The sequence below is a fragment of the Eupeodes corollae genome, chromosome 3 (assembly GCF_945859685.1).
Source record: "Eupeodes corollae chromosome 3, idEupCoro1.1, whole genome shotgun sequence".
NCBI lineage: Eukaryota > Metazoa > Arthropoda > Insecta > Diptera > Syrphidae > Eupeodes > Eupeodes corollae.
The window spans coordinates 9,897,162-9,915,450 of NC_079149.1; the positions used below are offsets into that span (position 1 = coordinate 9,897,162).

Sequence of the window (18,289 nt, forward strand, 5' to 3'; positions counted from 1 at the left end):
TGGTTGCATCGTTACCCTCTGTTAGGAAAGAAGACGACGACGTCCCAGGCCCACTAACCGCTAGTTCACCTTCGGTTGTTTTTGGAGGCCCGCTTTCCGCGTTAACCTCATCTTTTTATAGATTGCAATTTTAATGGATTCGAAGACATAGTTTATGGAGCCCTCGTTTAGGGCTAGAGGAGCCAAGAATTCTTTATTAAGTACCACAACGGTTGGATGGAAGTTGGTGATATAAACGTAGGCTGGTATGCCTTGTTGATGTGGGAATGGGTGTTGATTCTGGGAAGGTAGAGGGATAGAACAAGGAAATGGAATAAAACTAGAATGTTTTTTTACTGGCATGAATTAACTTTATTCGAATGATAAACTCCAGGCGTATTATTTTAAATATGATTTTTGATACATGCATGATTGCCACGGCTGTTTTGGAACTTCATTAATCTCAATCAATGTTCTATGACTTTTTCTAACACTTGTGGCAATAATAATAATTTATCGTTAATAACGAAGCGATTGTTGTACTCCTAGTGGTCAATAGCTTTAGTCTTCTCAGTGAAGACTAAAAACTTGCAAATACCCACAGAAATTATTAATTCAAGAGTCCGTTATGTAGAAACGCTTCCTTTAATAAATCAATTGTGGCACGAGATCTGAGACAAGTTGCGCTATTGTTGCTTGTGGAAATCACAGCTACTGCACATAATCGTTATTTAATTGCTGAACAAAAACGTTGGTAATCATGGCTGACAGAATACCAACCAGTGGAAATAGAGTTGCCAACTTGAAATAGTGCCTATACAAATTAAGATAATCTTCAAAAATTTAAAAACCATTTCATTTCTCAAAGAAAATTTATCATAACAAAAAGAGTCAAATTCTTCTGTACACAAAAAACCTAAGGAATAACTCTGCCGCAAAAAGTAATTCGAAGCAAGTTTTCAATAATGACAGATAATTGATTGATTTTGAAATCAGGGGCCCATTGCATACATTTTGACAATGCGACAGGGAACAGAGGATAATTTGTTAATTTAGTTCTTAAAATCAGTTTCATGAACAATTTGACAATTTTATAGAATTGAAGGAAAATTTCCGACAGTTGTAATCTTTCGTTTTTATAAAGGAATTGTTATGGCAATGAATTGTCAAGAATTTGTTCACTATTACATATGTCAGGAATTTGTATGAAATGTTTATGAAATGAAACAAAAATTACAATACCAATTCGAAAGTATTGACAATTACGTCAAGAAACTGATTTACTCAGGTCATGTGTTGACAATGAAAAGATCTTAAATGATAAAATATATATTTTAAAGTAAAAATAAAGTGAATATAATGACGATTTTCAGTTGGTTCTCTGAGTAATACGTCACCCTTGGAATTTAAATATTGTTTTTAAAACACTTATTTTCAATTTTTATGAAATATGTCCCTGATCTATAAAGTCTTCTTAGTCTATTGTATTTTAAGATAGCACTTTCGTGGGCTTTTCTTTCACTTGGATCGCTGTTAATTCGACAGTAACGCAATAAATAGAATGACTTAATGTAAATAAAAGCAAGACTGAGGCCTAAGGTTAGGTTAGGTTAACGTGGCTGCGGATTTAGAATACACACACTGAGTCCAAAAGAAAAGGCCCATTGTGATACCACATGAATCTAGAGAATTACTTCTTACTAGTCGAACCATTTTGAGCTTCTTTTAAAGCGAAGAAGATGTTTGATATCCTTTTTAGCTAGTTCACTGGCATTATCAAAAGAGTAGTCTCCCAGATGAAGTTTTCGTCTTAGTGACAGAGCAGGGCAAGTGCAGAGGAGGTGAGAGATTTTTTTCTCTTCTTCTTCGTTCAAACAGCTCTTGCAGAAGTCATTTGAGGCTACACCAAGTCGTATGGCGTGTCTGCCTATTAAACAGTGTCCCGTTTGGACACCTGTTAGGGAGATAATATGAAATCTTCTTTCAGATAACAGGTCTTAAGAGCGCTTTAGGTCCAGTGAATGCCATATGAGTTTTGTGGCTGCGTATGTCGGTAAATTGTGCCACCTAGAGTTTGCTATCGTAAAAGCTGTTTCTTTTAGCAGAAGTTTACATGCAGCTATCGATATACCTATCTCCTCCCTTTCAGGTGAAATAGGCATGACGGGTTTATTTTTAGCGAGTTCATCGGCTCTACAATTTCTAATCGAGGGCCGTTTGAGAATTGGTTGAGACATCGTCAAGAGACTTAATAGCCTGACTGTCTAAGAAGATGCGGATATCAGAAGTTGATATCACGTTTTCTCTTAGCCAGGATCTTTGATCTTTGACCGCTAAAATTACCGCTTTGAAGACGCTACAATCATTAGGGAGGCGGAATGAGATGCTTAGATTAAGCTTTTTCGAGTACACACCACTACCAACTACCTCATTTGTCTTGGATCAATCTGTATACAAATTAACACTTTTGTTATCCAGGAGTTTTTTGTCTTCCCATTCATCTCTGGATGGAATTGATACCTGGAAGTTTTTTCCAAATAGGGGTTTAGGCATATTGTAGTCTATGTACTTTTGTACAGAACCAAAGAGAATCAAAATGATGTAGTGCCCCACATTGTTCTTGCCACAAATTCTATGATTTTAGGCATGTATCTGCAACAGTTGATCGCTGAATAACTGGAAGAGCCTGGCGAAAATCACCTGACAACAGAATCATGGCCCCACCAAAAAATATTTTGGTTGTCACGAAGATCTTTTAATGTTCTGTCCAGCGCCTCCAGTGACATCTTATGGGCCATTGTGCATTCATCCCAAACAATTAATTTGCATACCGGTAGAATCTTTGCCATTGAGCTACTTTTGGCGATGTTGTAAATTGGTGTTTCGGTGATTTTCATGTTCAATGATAATTTTTAGGCAGAATTCGCAGTTCGTCCGCCTTCTAGCAGAATCGCAGCTATTCCAGATGAGCTAACGCTAGAGCATCATCATTTCGCGACCTGATCCTCGCCAAAAGCAATGAAATTAAGAACGGTTCCTCGGGGAGCATCAAGGGAAATAAATTAAACCAGATCCACTGTTCACAACTTCTATCAAAGTGTCGTACGCAGTTCTTTGTTGTTGATTTCATTGTGGAACATTTGTACGAACTGTTCAGACCAATGCTTCAATGTCGTACTGTTGTTCCTTTTGCAACTCGTGGTTTAATGCATCGTGCATATGACGATTGGGTGCTGTCATTCCCAAACACGACAATACTTTATTTGCTATCAATAAACACATATCTTATATCATGATCATTGTCTCATTGTTAATTTCTTTAGTCATTTGTAGCGAAGGATGAAGATATTACGGAATCCTTGAGCGTATCATCATAATGCGAAACGTTCTCAAGTAAATGTAACAGTTGGCATGCCTCACGGTTAGTCGCACACAGCTGTGCATTAACAACCATGACCGTAACACAATATCTTCAATCGTAATACTTTTTTCCGTGTTCTGGTTTTTTTATTTATTTTTTTGAAATTTACCTTTAAGCCATAAATCTCCGTGTTCTGAATGATTGTTGGTTTTCAAATCTAATGTCAAATATTATGGTTGTGTTTAGAAACTTAATTTGTGATAAAACTGAAGATTTATCAAACTTAAGAAAATAATCTGATACAATTACAACTGAATTTAGCTAAAATTAAGTTTCGCGAAGCCGACCAAATTAATTGGAAATCAGTACTACTAATAGCTTATTACATTTTTTGTCGCGTTCGCGATTCACTTTTGTTTATTTTCGAAACGCGACATTAGATCCTCCAAACCACACGTGAAGACTATTTTCATATATATGATTCTATTTGTTTTTAATGAATTTAAAAAGAAAAAAAAACTGTTTAAAGTTCTGAAAACAAAAATGTTTCTTATTTTATATATTTGTATTTGTCATTAATATGACAGTTCCGGATTGACTAGGTTTGTAGTGCAATTTTGCATTCATAAAGCTAGTTGAATTTTGACTACTTTGTCACTAGCTTTATGAACGCGCCCAATGTTATCCATTATCTTTTAGACATTTTAAATATATATATATATATATATAATATATAGGCCCGTTTACCTAGATTAAGGTTTGCTCGGTTTGTTTTTTTTTTCAAGAAGAACTGTCAGTTCTTAGACTTGTTCAGATGTACCCATTTTTTAAAAGGGAATCACTTTATAAATGGTAAGCAAAGAATTATAATTTTGGAATACCTAGTAATTGCTTTATATAAAGAAAATTGGTAACTAGTAAAATGTTTAACCTAAATCTTAAGATTTCATAAAATTTTGCGCCAATACGATAAGATCTCTTTTACGTTTCGCATAATTTACTTATCTTTTTTCTTATTTTATGACAAGCTGTATAGAATGCATCTCCTACGTAGGAACAGAACTCCCGAAAATGTTTGCTTTAAATTTGTATTAACTTATTATTACGGTCAGCTGTTTCTAAGATCAAGATGAGGAGCTGGAGACTTGACATTAGGCATAAGAAAGATATGCCTAATGTCAAGTCTTGCAACAGAAGAAAAAATAATAAAATCATTTGAAATTGTTAAATATTATGTGAGTGTACATTTCACGTGACGTGTAAAAATGACAACAAGATCTTCAAAAAATTCCACTAAAATTCAAAGCTTCTAAAAAGATCTTGAAGATTCTTATTACCGCAAAAAATGTTAGTCTTGGGGTTATGTACTTCGTCATATATTTTATTTGCAGAAAATTGTAAAAATAATCAAAATAAATACTTTGGTATTCTAGTGTCTGTTTTTTCCTGTTGTTTTTTGTTTTGTTCTTTGAATTCAAATCATTACAAATGGTTTCTAGCAAACACATCACAAAAGACTAAAAACATAGCATTTGATCAAATAAAGTCTTATTTATAATTTTTGTTTCTATTTATTGAACGCAACTGTTTTACGGTGACGGATTCAGTCAGAAACCATTAAGGTTTCATTATAAATAAGAGTTTATTGATGACAGTTGGCAGTTTTTGAAACATTTTGTCGATTTCAAGTCCTTAAAATTGAGTTTAAGGGTGACTGTTTCTTAAATTATTTCCACTCTTATTGACCTTACATACAAATCTAAGATTATTTGTAAACAAAAATAAAACTTTGAATACAAATTTCATCACTGGTGCGCCTTTTGCAATGTGATGATATGACTATTTGGAAAGACCGACACTGTAATTATTAGAAAATTGTCTAGATCTTTATTGAAATCTACTTAAAGGTTCTCACATTTAAAATTATAAATTTGCCAATCATTTGTCTTTGTAGGTGCTACTAGTGAACTCATATATTACACACTCTTTTAATCAATATTTTGTTACCTATGTTAAAAATCTACTTACAACATTTTTATAAAGACACAAATTTCAGGTTAAAAAAATATTAAAATTATCATCAGTCAGGAAGTTAGTGTGGCTCGAAAAAATAAGTTTTAATGAGATTAAAAGTAAGGAACGGTAATTTATTAAAAATATTAAATTTGTCACGTTGTTGTTTAACTTATTCGTCTTACTCATCCGAAATTTGTTTCAATTCCTAGATGACTGTTAAAAAATATGATATTCGACTTTCTGAAAAAAGGAATCAAATTAGGAAAAGATTTGCTTCGCATAGAAAATTAGACGATAAATTTTCAAAAGAATGGTAAGATTTTTTTTTGTTTGAATAAATATTGTTTTTTTTTTTTTTAAATGTATTCTTTTACAGTACAGAAAGTAAAAACGATGAAGAAAAGAGCGAACGAAATCTGAAATATTTCGAATTGGTAAGTTAACATAGAATTACTGTTATTATATCTAAGGTTTTGAGATTGTTAATAAAATCAAGTAAAATTATGGCAAATAGTTGTAAGCAAGAGAAGTCTGTGAAAAATTCAGTGTTTGTTTAGTTTGCTATAAAATGGGAAATAATAGATTAATTGGTATAAACCATAATGTCCGGACTGAAATAAGACCGAAATTTGTGTCTATTATTCCACCTCATTGGAATTAAAAAGTTTTAAGTCACAAAACAATAATCATATCATTTATAAAGTAAGATAGACGCATTTTATTTGGAACCGCTTAACTTACTGCTACGCTTGAGTCCGGAGCATTCTCATATTACTTTGCTGTTTCCCTGAATACAAAAGCTGACTAATTCCTGATAATATGTCACGAAAAGATCAAATTTTAACATTTAAACCTGAAAACAAAAATTATCCTCTGTGTAAGTTTAACCACTTAAAACCATTGAATGGTATAAACTATTTCAGTGTTTGTTGCCAACAAATTTTCTGAGAAATCTTCAAATTGTATTTAATATTTAAGAAATGTAAATTTTAAGAAAATGCCAACTTTTTGGTATTTCAGATCAATTTATCTACCAACTAATATTTAATTCAAGAAATTAAAATTAAGAAATACAAAAATTCAAACAGTTTATAAAAGCAAAGTTAATGTTAAGTTTATACCATTTATAAGAATTTGTGATTTGTGTAAATGAGCCATTATTTTTAACTTCCCATGAGAAGTTATTGCAATGGGTCCGATTTGTCAAATTGAAAATTTTGACATTTCACGTTTCAAGGTACCTAGAGTCGAAATAAAAGATTTTTAGAAAGATGTCTGTGCGTGCGTGTGTACGTAAGTCCATACGTTTTTTTGTTGTCCCAAGCTCAAGAACCATTAGAGATATAGACTTCAAAACAATTTTGTTATGAAGATAAAAACACAGAAAGATGCAGAAAGGGCTTTCAATAAAATTGCGTAAACGGTTTTTTACCATAGCAGTTTAAAAAAAAGGTGAACATTTTTTTTTACCCTAAATATCTTACGAACCAAAAACGATAGAGACTTGAATAAAATTGTATATAATATATTGTAACGTGATACCAAACAAATATATTTTTTGAAAAAAAAAAATCCAGATAACGGCTTTCTTATAAATTAAAAAAAAACTGAAAAAAAAATTTGTCACCTCAAGAATTGTACGTACACAAAATGATTTTATCTCCAAAACAATTTCGTGCAACGCAAAATAAAGTTTTTGACATCTGGTAACATTTTAAAAAAAATCGAATTGACAGTTTTTTATAAAAAAAAAAACATTACTCAAAGTTGGTAAAAATTGATTTTCGACTTTTTTAAAAACTTTGAGATATTGGCTTTAAACTACTTCTATCTTTGAATTAATTAATTTTAATTTTGAAAAAAATCTAATTGACAATTTTCTTACAAAAATAACCTAACAAAAGAACAATCCTAAAGCTTGGTAAAAATTAACTCAAATAGCTTTTCAAAAATTAAAAATATTGTCTTCAAACGTTTTAGTTCACAGAAAATATTGTTTTCGATATTCATTAGTATTTTTTATAAAAATACAACAGTCCGTTTTTTAATAAAAATGAAATCTTCAAGAAATAGTACGCAAATTTGGTAAAAATTGATATCTCTCCATTTAATTTCATTCATCTAATTTATAAAAATTTAAGAAATGCCACTTATTGGGTAAAAAAGTTTTGTACACTAAAAATCTATCTAACAAAACCAGATTTTCAAACTAAACTGTTTCTTTATATGAAAAATATTGTTGGTAATTTTAAAATTTGTAAGAATAATTCAACAAACAACTTTTTAAAACTGACACGAAAAAAAGCAAACTTTTAAGCAAGACAAATCGACAGACGTGATGGGAAGTTATCAGTGTGGGTCGCATCCTAGTTCTATTTTGTATATACAACCTTCGATTGGTATAAAATCTTTATACACTCATAAAAACTGTGACAAAACTGCTCTTAATTTCTAAGACTGATTATAAATTTGAAAATTCAGGTATAATACTGTACCAGGTGAACTTTTTTAACTGGTCTAACAGGTCTGTACCAATTAATTTGTTTCGAAATTGTACGCCCATTTTTTTGAACCATGATCAAAAAATTTTAACTTGTGTTTTCAAAATATGTTCTACAACTTTTGCAGCTGGTCTTGAAATCAGAAATTATTCAAGGTTTAAAATTTGACTTTTTGTTTGTCATTCACCCACTGAACGGTATAAACCATTTCAGGGTACGTTGCCTGAATAATTTTCTCAAGAAATACAAGTGTCTTTAAAATTTTACAATTGTTGTGATGGAAAAATAATGCAGACTAATTTATACCAATAATTATTATTATTTATATGTATTGGGATTTTAGAGATCCCATGATCTCTAAAATTGTATTTCTTTATAATGTATAATCATTGGACATTAGTATAAATGATATTTATTATATATCCTTAGCCTAAAACTGGACTTTTCCTTATTTGTTCACCTAACCACGCTATTGGTATAAACTATTTCTAAAGCTCATATATTTGAAAACAAAATTTAAAATGTACAAGAAATAATTATATGCGTTAGACCAGTTTATACCAATTAACATATTTTACTTTTTGATGATCAACCTTTTAAAAAGTAATGAAATTAAAAGGTGTTGCTTTTAATTTTCATATTTTTATAAAATTTACCATTTATACCATTCAGGATTTTTTTTTGGAAAATGTTGCTTCCTGAGCAAAAGAAGAGAGTCAGTCTTTTTTCTTATACTAAGAAATATTATTGACTAATAATTTATTATTTAACTTTATTTTCTTAAAATCATTCATTTCTTTAATTTATTTTGTCTTTCAGTATCGTTTTTCTACCACTGGCGAAAAACTTCTAATTTTGTTTGCCCTATTTATGGCCACAGTGTCTTCCCTTGGAATACCTTATTCTCTGGTGTACAGTGGCGAATTTCATACGTTACTAGTTGAACGAAGTACCTGCAATGGAACGTCTACAGAGACGTCTATATTAAAATTATTTGGCGGAGGAAAAGTATTGTATGTTCAATAATACTTTAGTTTTTAATTTGGAAACAATAAGGTAACTAATTTTTGTTCTAGGACTAATGCAACTAAGGAAGAAAATACGTCGGCGTTAAAAGATGATTCTTTAGCATTTGGCATAGCGAGTCTTGTTGGTGCAATTGTGGAATGGATTCTATTAGCAGCTTCAGTTGATATTTTCAATCGGATTGCTGTGAAACAAGTAATGTTTTGAATTTATTAAAATTTTATTTTTCTAGACATTTGTATATCTTTGTAAAAATATATACAAAGAGTAGGTTAAAAAAGTATTTTTCAGAAGATACAAGGAATGAAAAAGTCTAAAGTTGTTATAAAAATACTACGTTATAAATTTGTAATGGCTTTATATTTAGCACAAACAGTATTGGAATATTCTTACAGTTGTTATTAGCTTGCATAGTTTGAAACTTTTAAATAAGTGATTAGCAAATAAAAACATCAATAATGATTGTTTCTCAGAAACTGTATCTAATGTTTCTATCAACGATTGGGATAAATGTATCATACCTTTTCCTGAGAAAAAAAGTCAACTTAATTGATATTTTACAAAATAAATAAGAGATATCTACATGGTCTTGGGTAAATAATAAAATATTTAGAAGTGTAGTACTATACAGATGTGCAAACTGTTTGCTTATAAAATTTTAAAGTATGTATCTTTAGACCTACCTGATGTTTCTAATTCTTTTAAAGAATCATATGTTGTTTTTGTTGGTATATTTTTGAAGTGGCGTGCACAGATTTTAATTTATCTATAGATATAGATTCTTCAAACAAACACACCAACTAAAATAGTAGATTTTGAATGGTGAATTTAAAAAATGCAGTTTGTTTTTCATTTCCGGCATACCGCATACCAACTGTATGAAAAGTATTGCATTCGTTAAAAAATTCGAGCTCACAATTTTTGTTAAACATGACATTGAAATGGCAGAGAAGTCGAGAAAAGTCTGTCTGTACTCACCACCACGTTCCATTATGTTGATTGAGGTCAAACTAGGAAGTTAAGGTTTTAAGCAGATTCACATTAGGAATGCATACAAGTTGGCCGGTAGATTTCTGTGAAATTTCGTTTTTTAAGTTGGCTTCTTTCAACATAAGATATGTATTTTTGTATTGCCCCAGAAGAATAACCCCTATTACCGTTATTTGTAATATTTTTAGGAACTAATATACCAATTTAAATATTTCTTTTTGCTAGAAATATTGCATAAATAATGTTTGGTGTAAGTCACAAACGTCTAATTTTGTATTTCGATTTCAAAATTTTCTTTTTTCATAATTGGATATCTCAAAACCATTTGATAGGGTTTGGAATCGGCCCTCTTAAAGAAAATGCATGCCTTTGGTATAGATGAATCCTCCTTTTGTTGGATTAGAAATATGCATTCGGAACGTTCAATACTAATATTGGATCGGTTCCAGTCTGAACACCTCAACATAAATTCTGATGTGCCCCAGGGCTCTGTTATGTCTCCAACACTCTTTTTGATTTTATTATGAATATCCTGTCTGCTTCTTCTTTTAATCCCATACATTGTTTTGCTGACGATAGTACTCTTGGCTTTTCATATTCGTTTTTAGACGCACATCCCTCTTTTTCAGATATGGAACTGCAACAACAAAATATTATCAGCAAATTTAATTTCGACTTAAACTGCATTGTACGATGGGGAATAAGAAACCACGTGGTATTTAATGCTTTGAAAACCCAATACTGTCTTGTTTAGTTAAAGTGTGATATATCCTCATTGCCATTATCCATGGATGGCATTTGCATCGAGGAGACTGAAACCCTCAAAATCTTTGGAAGGTGCATCTTAAATCATTACTTGGAATGATCACATACGCAATTTCGCCAAATATGCCGCAAGATATTTGGATTTCTTTTCGCGATGCAAAAAGATGTTCTCCCGTCTGATCTGGCTATTACTTGCAAGACGTTAGGTAAGGTTAGGTTATAGGAGCTGTCCAAGATGGAAACGGACATACTTAGGCTAGTTTAATGGCCCATTGTGATACCACATGAATCTTGAGGCTTCCTAGTTAGATCAATGGAACCAGCTTGAGACCCTTACGAAACGTGAGAGGCTTTTCCTCGTCCATACAGCTTCTGTAAAAGTCATTTGAGAATACGCTTAGTCTCGTGGCGTGCTTTCCTATACGACAGTGTCCGGTTATGATACTTATTAACGAGCTTATATGCGATAAGCTTAGAGATAGCAAGCACCTTGAACGTTTTAAATCAAGTGTTGGCCAGATGGTTTTTGTGACTTGACACGTGGTGATGTTGTTCCACCTGGTGCCTGCCCTCCTCACAGCGTCTTGTATTAGCAGCAGTTTACAAGTTGCGATTGGTATGCCAGTACTTGCCAAACGTGGTAGGATGGGCTGAACTGTACCGTTCCTGGCGAGTTCATCTGCCTTACAGTTACCTGGAATGTCTCCATGGCCCGGCACCCAGAAAAGGTGAATATTAAACTGTTGCGCCATCTCCATTAGAGAAGATCGACAGTTATGGAGTGTTATAGAGTTTGTAGAGACAGATACGTAGATCTCGCGCTTCTACGTGTGGTCATTTTTGGTGGTATCGTCATTACTTTCATTTAAGCACAGAGATTCGTTCTTTAGCCATACTACGCGAGTGGAGTGCCTTACCACAATATGCCTTTCATTATAGTGTCAATATTCAGGAATTCAAAACCAATGACCGACACTTCCTTTCAAACTATTTTTCCTTATCTAATGCTCACACTGTGTTTTTCCATATTAAGGGTAACTTTATATTCCTTTGAGTCTGCTCTTATTATTTTTTTATACAAAATCGTAAATTTGATATTTCTAAAAGTTTTACCAGATGTCAAAAACATTATTAAATTACATATTCTGGATGTGCTATAATTTCGTCTTGGTAAAGTCGGAGTCATTTCCTCTCCTGCTCCTTGAGATATGCGCCTAAGCCCTGAAGGTATAACCACAGATAATAAATTAAATAAATAATAAATATATTTATTATCTGTGGTATAACCCTAAAAACCATCGAACTAAGATTCAAGGGTCTTCGAGTAATGCCAAATATTTTAAAATTTAAGATATAAAGAACACGTAACAAATAAACAATTTTTGAAAAAGAGCATAATATAACATTTTGAAGTATCCAAAGTGATTTTTAAAATTGTTTCCTTATGATAGAAAATAACTAAGGAATATTTTAAGTAAAGGCTACCCTAATTTAACTTCCTTAGATAAAATCCCTAGTTTCAATCAAACACAGATAGTTCTAATTACAAAATTATTTATTTAAATATAACCAAATTATGTAGAGACTAGAGAATCATATTCTAAACGGTTTGTCAAGACCCAAAAAAGTATTGATTATTATGACCGTAAAAGCTAATCGAACAGAAAACTAAATCCGGATGAATTGCAATTGAGGATTAGTTAAAATAACCCTTAATTTATGGGATAAGCACTCCTCTTTTTTATTAAACTTTTCCTTGCGAAAAGAAAAATGGTTAAATTACTCGAAACTTAAGGAAACGCAGAACACCATCTATCATGTTGTGGTATTGTTGCATTGATCGCAGCATAAAATAATCTTTTATTGATCTTGTTTTAACTTCGTCTCCCAAAATGCACTCGAAACGTCATTTTCCATTAAAAAGCTATTTCGGAACAATATATGAATTATATAGACAAAGCTTGTCCTTAATTAAAGAATTCGCATACATTTTCCATACTATTTTTATTTAAAAAGAAGTGGACTAAACAGTACTAAATTGTCAACCTACAATTTCATTTTACTTTCAATTAAAATAGATCTGAAGACATTTTCCCACTCTATGGTCTTCATAGATATAGAGTCATAACTTGCATACAAAATGTGTCTGCTATTTTCAGGCTACAAATGAAGTCTTGGTTTGTACTCCTCATAAAAAGTTTGGGTTTCCGGCCTCTTTTCCACTTGGTTTATAATTTAAAAAAAAATCATTAAAAGTCTTTTATAATCGATCAATTTTTCGGTAGTTTTATTTCAAACCAATTTTACTCGATATTCTGAGAATTCAACTTAAGCCTATGATAAATTTCTAATTAGCCATCCAATAATTCTAATAGCTGTAAATAACCGATTCCAATTTGATTTCTATTTTCTCATTAATATTTCTTTCAGATCAATCGGATAAGGAAACAATTTTTAGCCTCCCTTCTGCGTCAAGATATGTCTTGGTATGACACAGCTTCTGACAATAATTTTACCAGCAAAATGACAGAGTAAGAGGTGATTGTTTATCTACATTTCTGAAACCATTTTCAATATTTTTCTTTGTCTTTTCTGTAATCCCCAGAGAGCTTTCCAAGTTGAAAGAAGGAATTGGTGAAAAAGTCGCAATATTCACGAACCTCGCGATGAGTTTTGTCAGTACCATGATTTTGTCCTTCTTCTTTGGATGGATTGTCACTATTATTATCATGATATGTTGTCCAATTATTATCATTTCGACAATTTTAGTTGACAAAATTCAGAGTTCCCTCACCGAGAAAGAATTGAAGAGCTGTTGTGTTGCCAGTTCTGTTGCTGAAGAGGTTATTGGAGGAATTCGAACGGTTCATGCGTTTAGTGGAGAACGTAAGGAAACTGAACGTTATAACAGACTTTTGGTCTCGGCAGCCAAAGTTGGGCGTCGGAAGGGTCTGTACTGTGGAATTTGCGCTGGAACAATGTGGATTATAATTTACTCCTGTTTCGCTATGGCCTTCTTCTATACAGCTAAGTTGGCTGTTTCCGATGGGACAAATGGCCTTCCCGTGGTTGTGGTTACAGTGCTGATGGGAATTATTTTGGAGGCTCAAAGTGTGGGGTTGGCGATGCCTTACTTAGAATCATTTGGAGCTGCTAAAAGTGCTGCCAAATCGATATTTTCAATAATCGATCGTAAGACTGACATTGATCCTTGCAGCGAAGACGGTTTGAAACCCGTAGAGCTGAGGGGTCACATTCAATATTCCAATATTTATTTCAAATATCCATCCCGTCCCAAGGTGAAAGTCTTAAAAGGACTTAGCTTATCGATTAAAGCAGGTCAAACTGTGGCTCTTGTTGGGCCCTCGGGTTGTGGAAAGACAACATGCCTGCAACTTCTTCAAAGGTTCTACGATCCAGAGCAAGGGCGTGTTGAATTAGATGGATTGGATGTCAGAAAGCTAAACGTTGGGTGGTTGAGGTCTCAGATAGCGGTTGTAGGACAAGAACCCGTTTTGTTTTCCACTACAATAGAGGAAAATATTCGTTTCGGAAACCCGTCAATAACACAGGAGGAAATTGAAGAGGCTTGTAAGTTGGCTTATTGCCATGATTTCATATGTCAACTTCCCGATGGTTATAAGACAATGGTTGGAGAAATGGGATCAAAAATGTCAGGAGGTCAAAAACAGAGAATAGCCATCGCCAGAGCTTTGGTGAAGAACCCGAAAATTCTACTTCTCGATGAAGCGACTTCGGCTCTGGATCAGAACAATGAAAAATTAGTGCAAGAGGCCCTAGAAGCAGCTCGTAAAGGCCGAACAACAATTATGGTAGCCCATAGGCTATCGACGGTAAGAGATGCAGATGTGATTGTTTTTATCAAGGATGGAAATGTGATGGAGCAAGGAAATCACGACAAATTGATGGCTCTTAAGGGCTATTATTATGGAATGATGAGTGCTTCTGAGCGAAACGTAGAAACCAGTAAGCCACGACTAGAGAAGTTGTCATCTGCTAAGGAGAAGCAAGATATTGATGTTGTGGAGAAAGATCCGGGTCTTGAAGAATCATTAGATGAGACTGATGAGGGAAAGCACAGCTTTAGAAAGTTTATCCGCCTTAATGCCCCAGAATGGAAATATCTTTTACTTGGTAGTGTGGCTGGTATACTCCAGGGGGCATTGAAAGTAATTTTTATGATTTATTTTGGAGAATTTATTGGAGTAAGAATTTCAAGTTTTCGAAGTCTCACGTCTTTTCTAAGTTTTTTTTTTATTTTATTTCAGTTTATGTCGGAAATAAATAACGACTTCGAAAAGAAAGCCAATATGATTGTCATTGTATCGGCGGGAATTGGAATTCTATCAGGTTTGGCAAATTTTATTCAGACTTATACACTAAACGCTGCTGGAACAAATCTCACATCAAGACTGCGGCAGAAGGCCTTCAAGTCGATAATCTCACAGGACATAGGCTACTTTGATGACCAAAAGAACTCTGTGGGGGCTCTGTGTTCCCGTTTGAGTGGTGATTGTTCCAATGTTCAAGGTGTAAGTGCTTTTTCAAAGATTATCTCAAAACAGCTCGCTTTACTTAAATAAATTTTACAGGCGACAGGATCCCGGCTTGGCATTGTGATACAATCAGTTTCAACACTCATAATTGCTATTGGAGTATCACTGATGCTGTCATGGAATCTGACCTTAGTTACCCTTGTTATGTTACCCTTCGGACTTGGATCGATCATGCTTGAATCGAACTACACAGAGGATAGTTCTGAAGAGGAGCGACTAGCTACAGAAAAAGCTGCTCAACTTGCTGTCGAATCTGTTTCGAATATACGAACTATCAACAGTCTGGGGCAGGAGAAATACGCTTTAGAACGATATTCCAAGCAGATAGATTTGGCAGACGAAGCGTCAAAGGAAAAAACCCGTTTTCGAGGAATTGTGTTTGGCTTTGGGGATGCTTCGCATGCTATTGTATTCGGGATATCATTGTTCTATGGAGGTTTGTTAGTTGCAAATGGCCAAATGGAGTTCAAAAACATAATTATGTGAGTCATGAGAGAAAATGTTTTTAGAAATGTTCAAGTCAACATTTGTTTTAGAATTTCTGAGGCTTTACAATTGGGAACGTGGTTATTGGGGCAGGCATGTGCCTATGCGCCGAATTTCAGTGATGCATCTCTGTCTATGAGACGACTTCTAGCACTCTTCGACAGAAGTCCAGTAAGGTTAAGCTGTCCGAAACAACGGAACATCGGAAGTTGTGTAAGTGTCATGAGTGTCTTCACGAATTTCCATGCATTTAATTGATGATCTTCTAATATTTCAGCTCAACAAATTCGACATCAACTACACGAATGTTGGATTTCATTACCCATCTCGGAAGAACAATCCCATTCTGCAGGGATTCAATCTTCGAATTCCCAACGGCTCGACAGTTGCATTGGTTGGCACTTCGGGTTGTGGAAAATCAACATGCATTCAACTCCTCCTGCGCTACTATGATCCAACTTCAGGAGTCCTGACATTAAATGAGACTCCCACTTACGCTTACCAACTTGAAACACTTCGATCCCAGATGGCCCTGGTATCCCAGGAGCCAGTGCTCTTCGACCGGACGATAGCTGAAAATATCGCTTATGGTGATAATTCCCGTGAAACCATTCCAATGAGCGAAATCATTGAGTCAGCAAAGAAGTCAAATATCCATGATTTCATTGCAAATCTACCACAGGGCTATGACACACCCATGAGCAGTAAGGGATCACAGCTTTCGTGTGGACAAAAACAACGAATAGCGATAGCAAGGGCGTTTATTCGAAATCCTAAAATTCTGATACTGGACGAAGCGACTTCGGCATTGGATATGCAAAGTGAAAAACTTGTTCAGGAGGCACTAGAAAGTGCCAGCAGTGGGCGAACTTGTGTTATGATTGCCCAAAGATTATCGACAATCAGAAATGCAGATATTATTTGTGTTCTGGAAAATGGACACATCACCGAACAAGGGACACATGATGAATTGATGCAACTAAATGGGTTCTATGCAGAGCTATTAAGTATGCAACAATGAGGAAGTTTCATGATATTGATAAATATTGTAGATAGTTAAGTTTTGTTAATTTCTTTTAAGATATTAGTAAAATACATTAAGTTTGTAAGATTTACTTGATTAAGTTTTCATTTGGTCTGTGATGGCCTAGTGTTTTGTCACGAAATGCCAAAATTTACAGTGACATACCAATATTAGCATTTTTGATCAAATATACTTTTTGCAAAGTAATAAGAAAACATAGAAAACATAGAACACTAAATCCATAGAGTAAATGCTAAAGACGAAAGAAATTCATTACATAAGATGGAAAGTTCATATTGAGTAAAGAAAATATCAATTAAAACATAGAAAACATAGAACGAAAATTTCTAAAATGACACAATTCTTCTTCTATTGTAAACCTTTTTTCAAGGCATTCTTCGTTTAAATGTTATCTTGGATAAAACATAAGGAACGCAAAAAATCAAAATTGAAATTGTCAGGTAATTCACAATAAATGATCAAACTATAAACTCTTAAATATTTAACGTCTAAGGCAATTTAAAATTCAATTATTGGAATTTTTGAGTCGAGTAATCAGTAAATTATTAAAATATTAGTTATTCCATACATTCATTTTGTGAATATTGTATTCTTTTGAAAACTGTTAGCAAAGCAGAGAATAAGAACATAGAATACGTGGAACTACAAAGTCGAAAAATTTGAATTGTCTGATTGTTAAATTGTAGATTTAATAAAAGACATTTTTTAGTCGTTTACTTTTCATTGTACGAAGGATATCCTTCGTTTCAGGCGGCTCTTGAAATAACATAGAATACATATAAAGACTGACTAACTAACTAAATATGATTAATCCAGAAATATATATTTATCAGAATTTATTCACCTCCGTATGATATGTTTCTTAAATCTTTGAGACAGCTTGCTAAATTGATATCCATAAGTCAGAAGAAGAAGAGAAAAAAAAACATAGAAAACATAGAACGACAATCTTTATCATCATTAGAATGGTAGTGAAATTGATGTTGTATACACTGATTACAGCAAAGCCTTTGATAAAATATCCCATGAAATAATTTATTTCAAACTAAGAGCCTTAGGCTTTCCATCTATGTTTATAAACTGGATATGCTCCTACTTTGCCAATAGTTTCTATAGAGTGCTCTTCCGTAACTCAGTTTCCAGTCCCATACATGCAACTTCTGGCGTCCCACAAGGCAGTCACCTTGGCCCCCTTCTCTTCGTCTTATCTGTTAACGATGTCTGACATTCAGAAAAAAATACAAATATCCTAATGTTTGCGGATGATATGAACATTTTTAAGATTATTTCAACTCCATCTGATTCCTTACTTTTACAAAATGATCTTAATATCTTTTTGTAGGCAAATGTAAACAAATGACCTTTTTGCGCAAACAAATCCCATCTCTTAGAGTATACTACTTCCTTAATGACGCCGTCAACGTATTCGATTCTATTAGAGATCTTGGTATTATGTGTGACAAGCACTTGAATTCCCATTCCCATTTTGACCAAATTATTAATAAAGCTAATAGATTTCTCAGTTTTATTAAGAGAAGGTCAA

At 33.3% G+C, this 18,289-nt stretch overlaps 1 protein-coding gene across 1 annotated transcript; it reads left to right on the forward strand.

The window, feature by feature from the left end:
- The first annotated feature begins 5,553 nt into the window (after positions 1 to 5,553).
- On the forward strand, positions 5,554 to 17,250 carry LOC129951167 (multidrug resistance protein homolog 49-like). The gene is made up of 10 exons (XM_056063195.1): positions 5,554 to 5,669; positions 5,733 to 5,790; positions 8,677 to 8,870; positions 8,934 to 9,078; positions 13,069 to 13,169; positions 13,244 to 14,864; positions 14,928 to 15,191; positions 15,252 to 15,697; positions 15,752 to 15,914; positions 15,979 to 17,250. Exons 1-10 carry the CDS (start codon positions 5,566 to 5,568, stop codon positions 16,720 to 16,722), a joined length of 3,840 nt encoding a protein of 1,279 aa, XP_055919170.1. The 5' UTR covers positions 5,554 to 5,565; the 3' UTR covers positions 16,723 to 17,250.
- Positions 17,251 to 18,289: the final 1,039 nt, after the last annotated feature.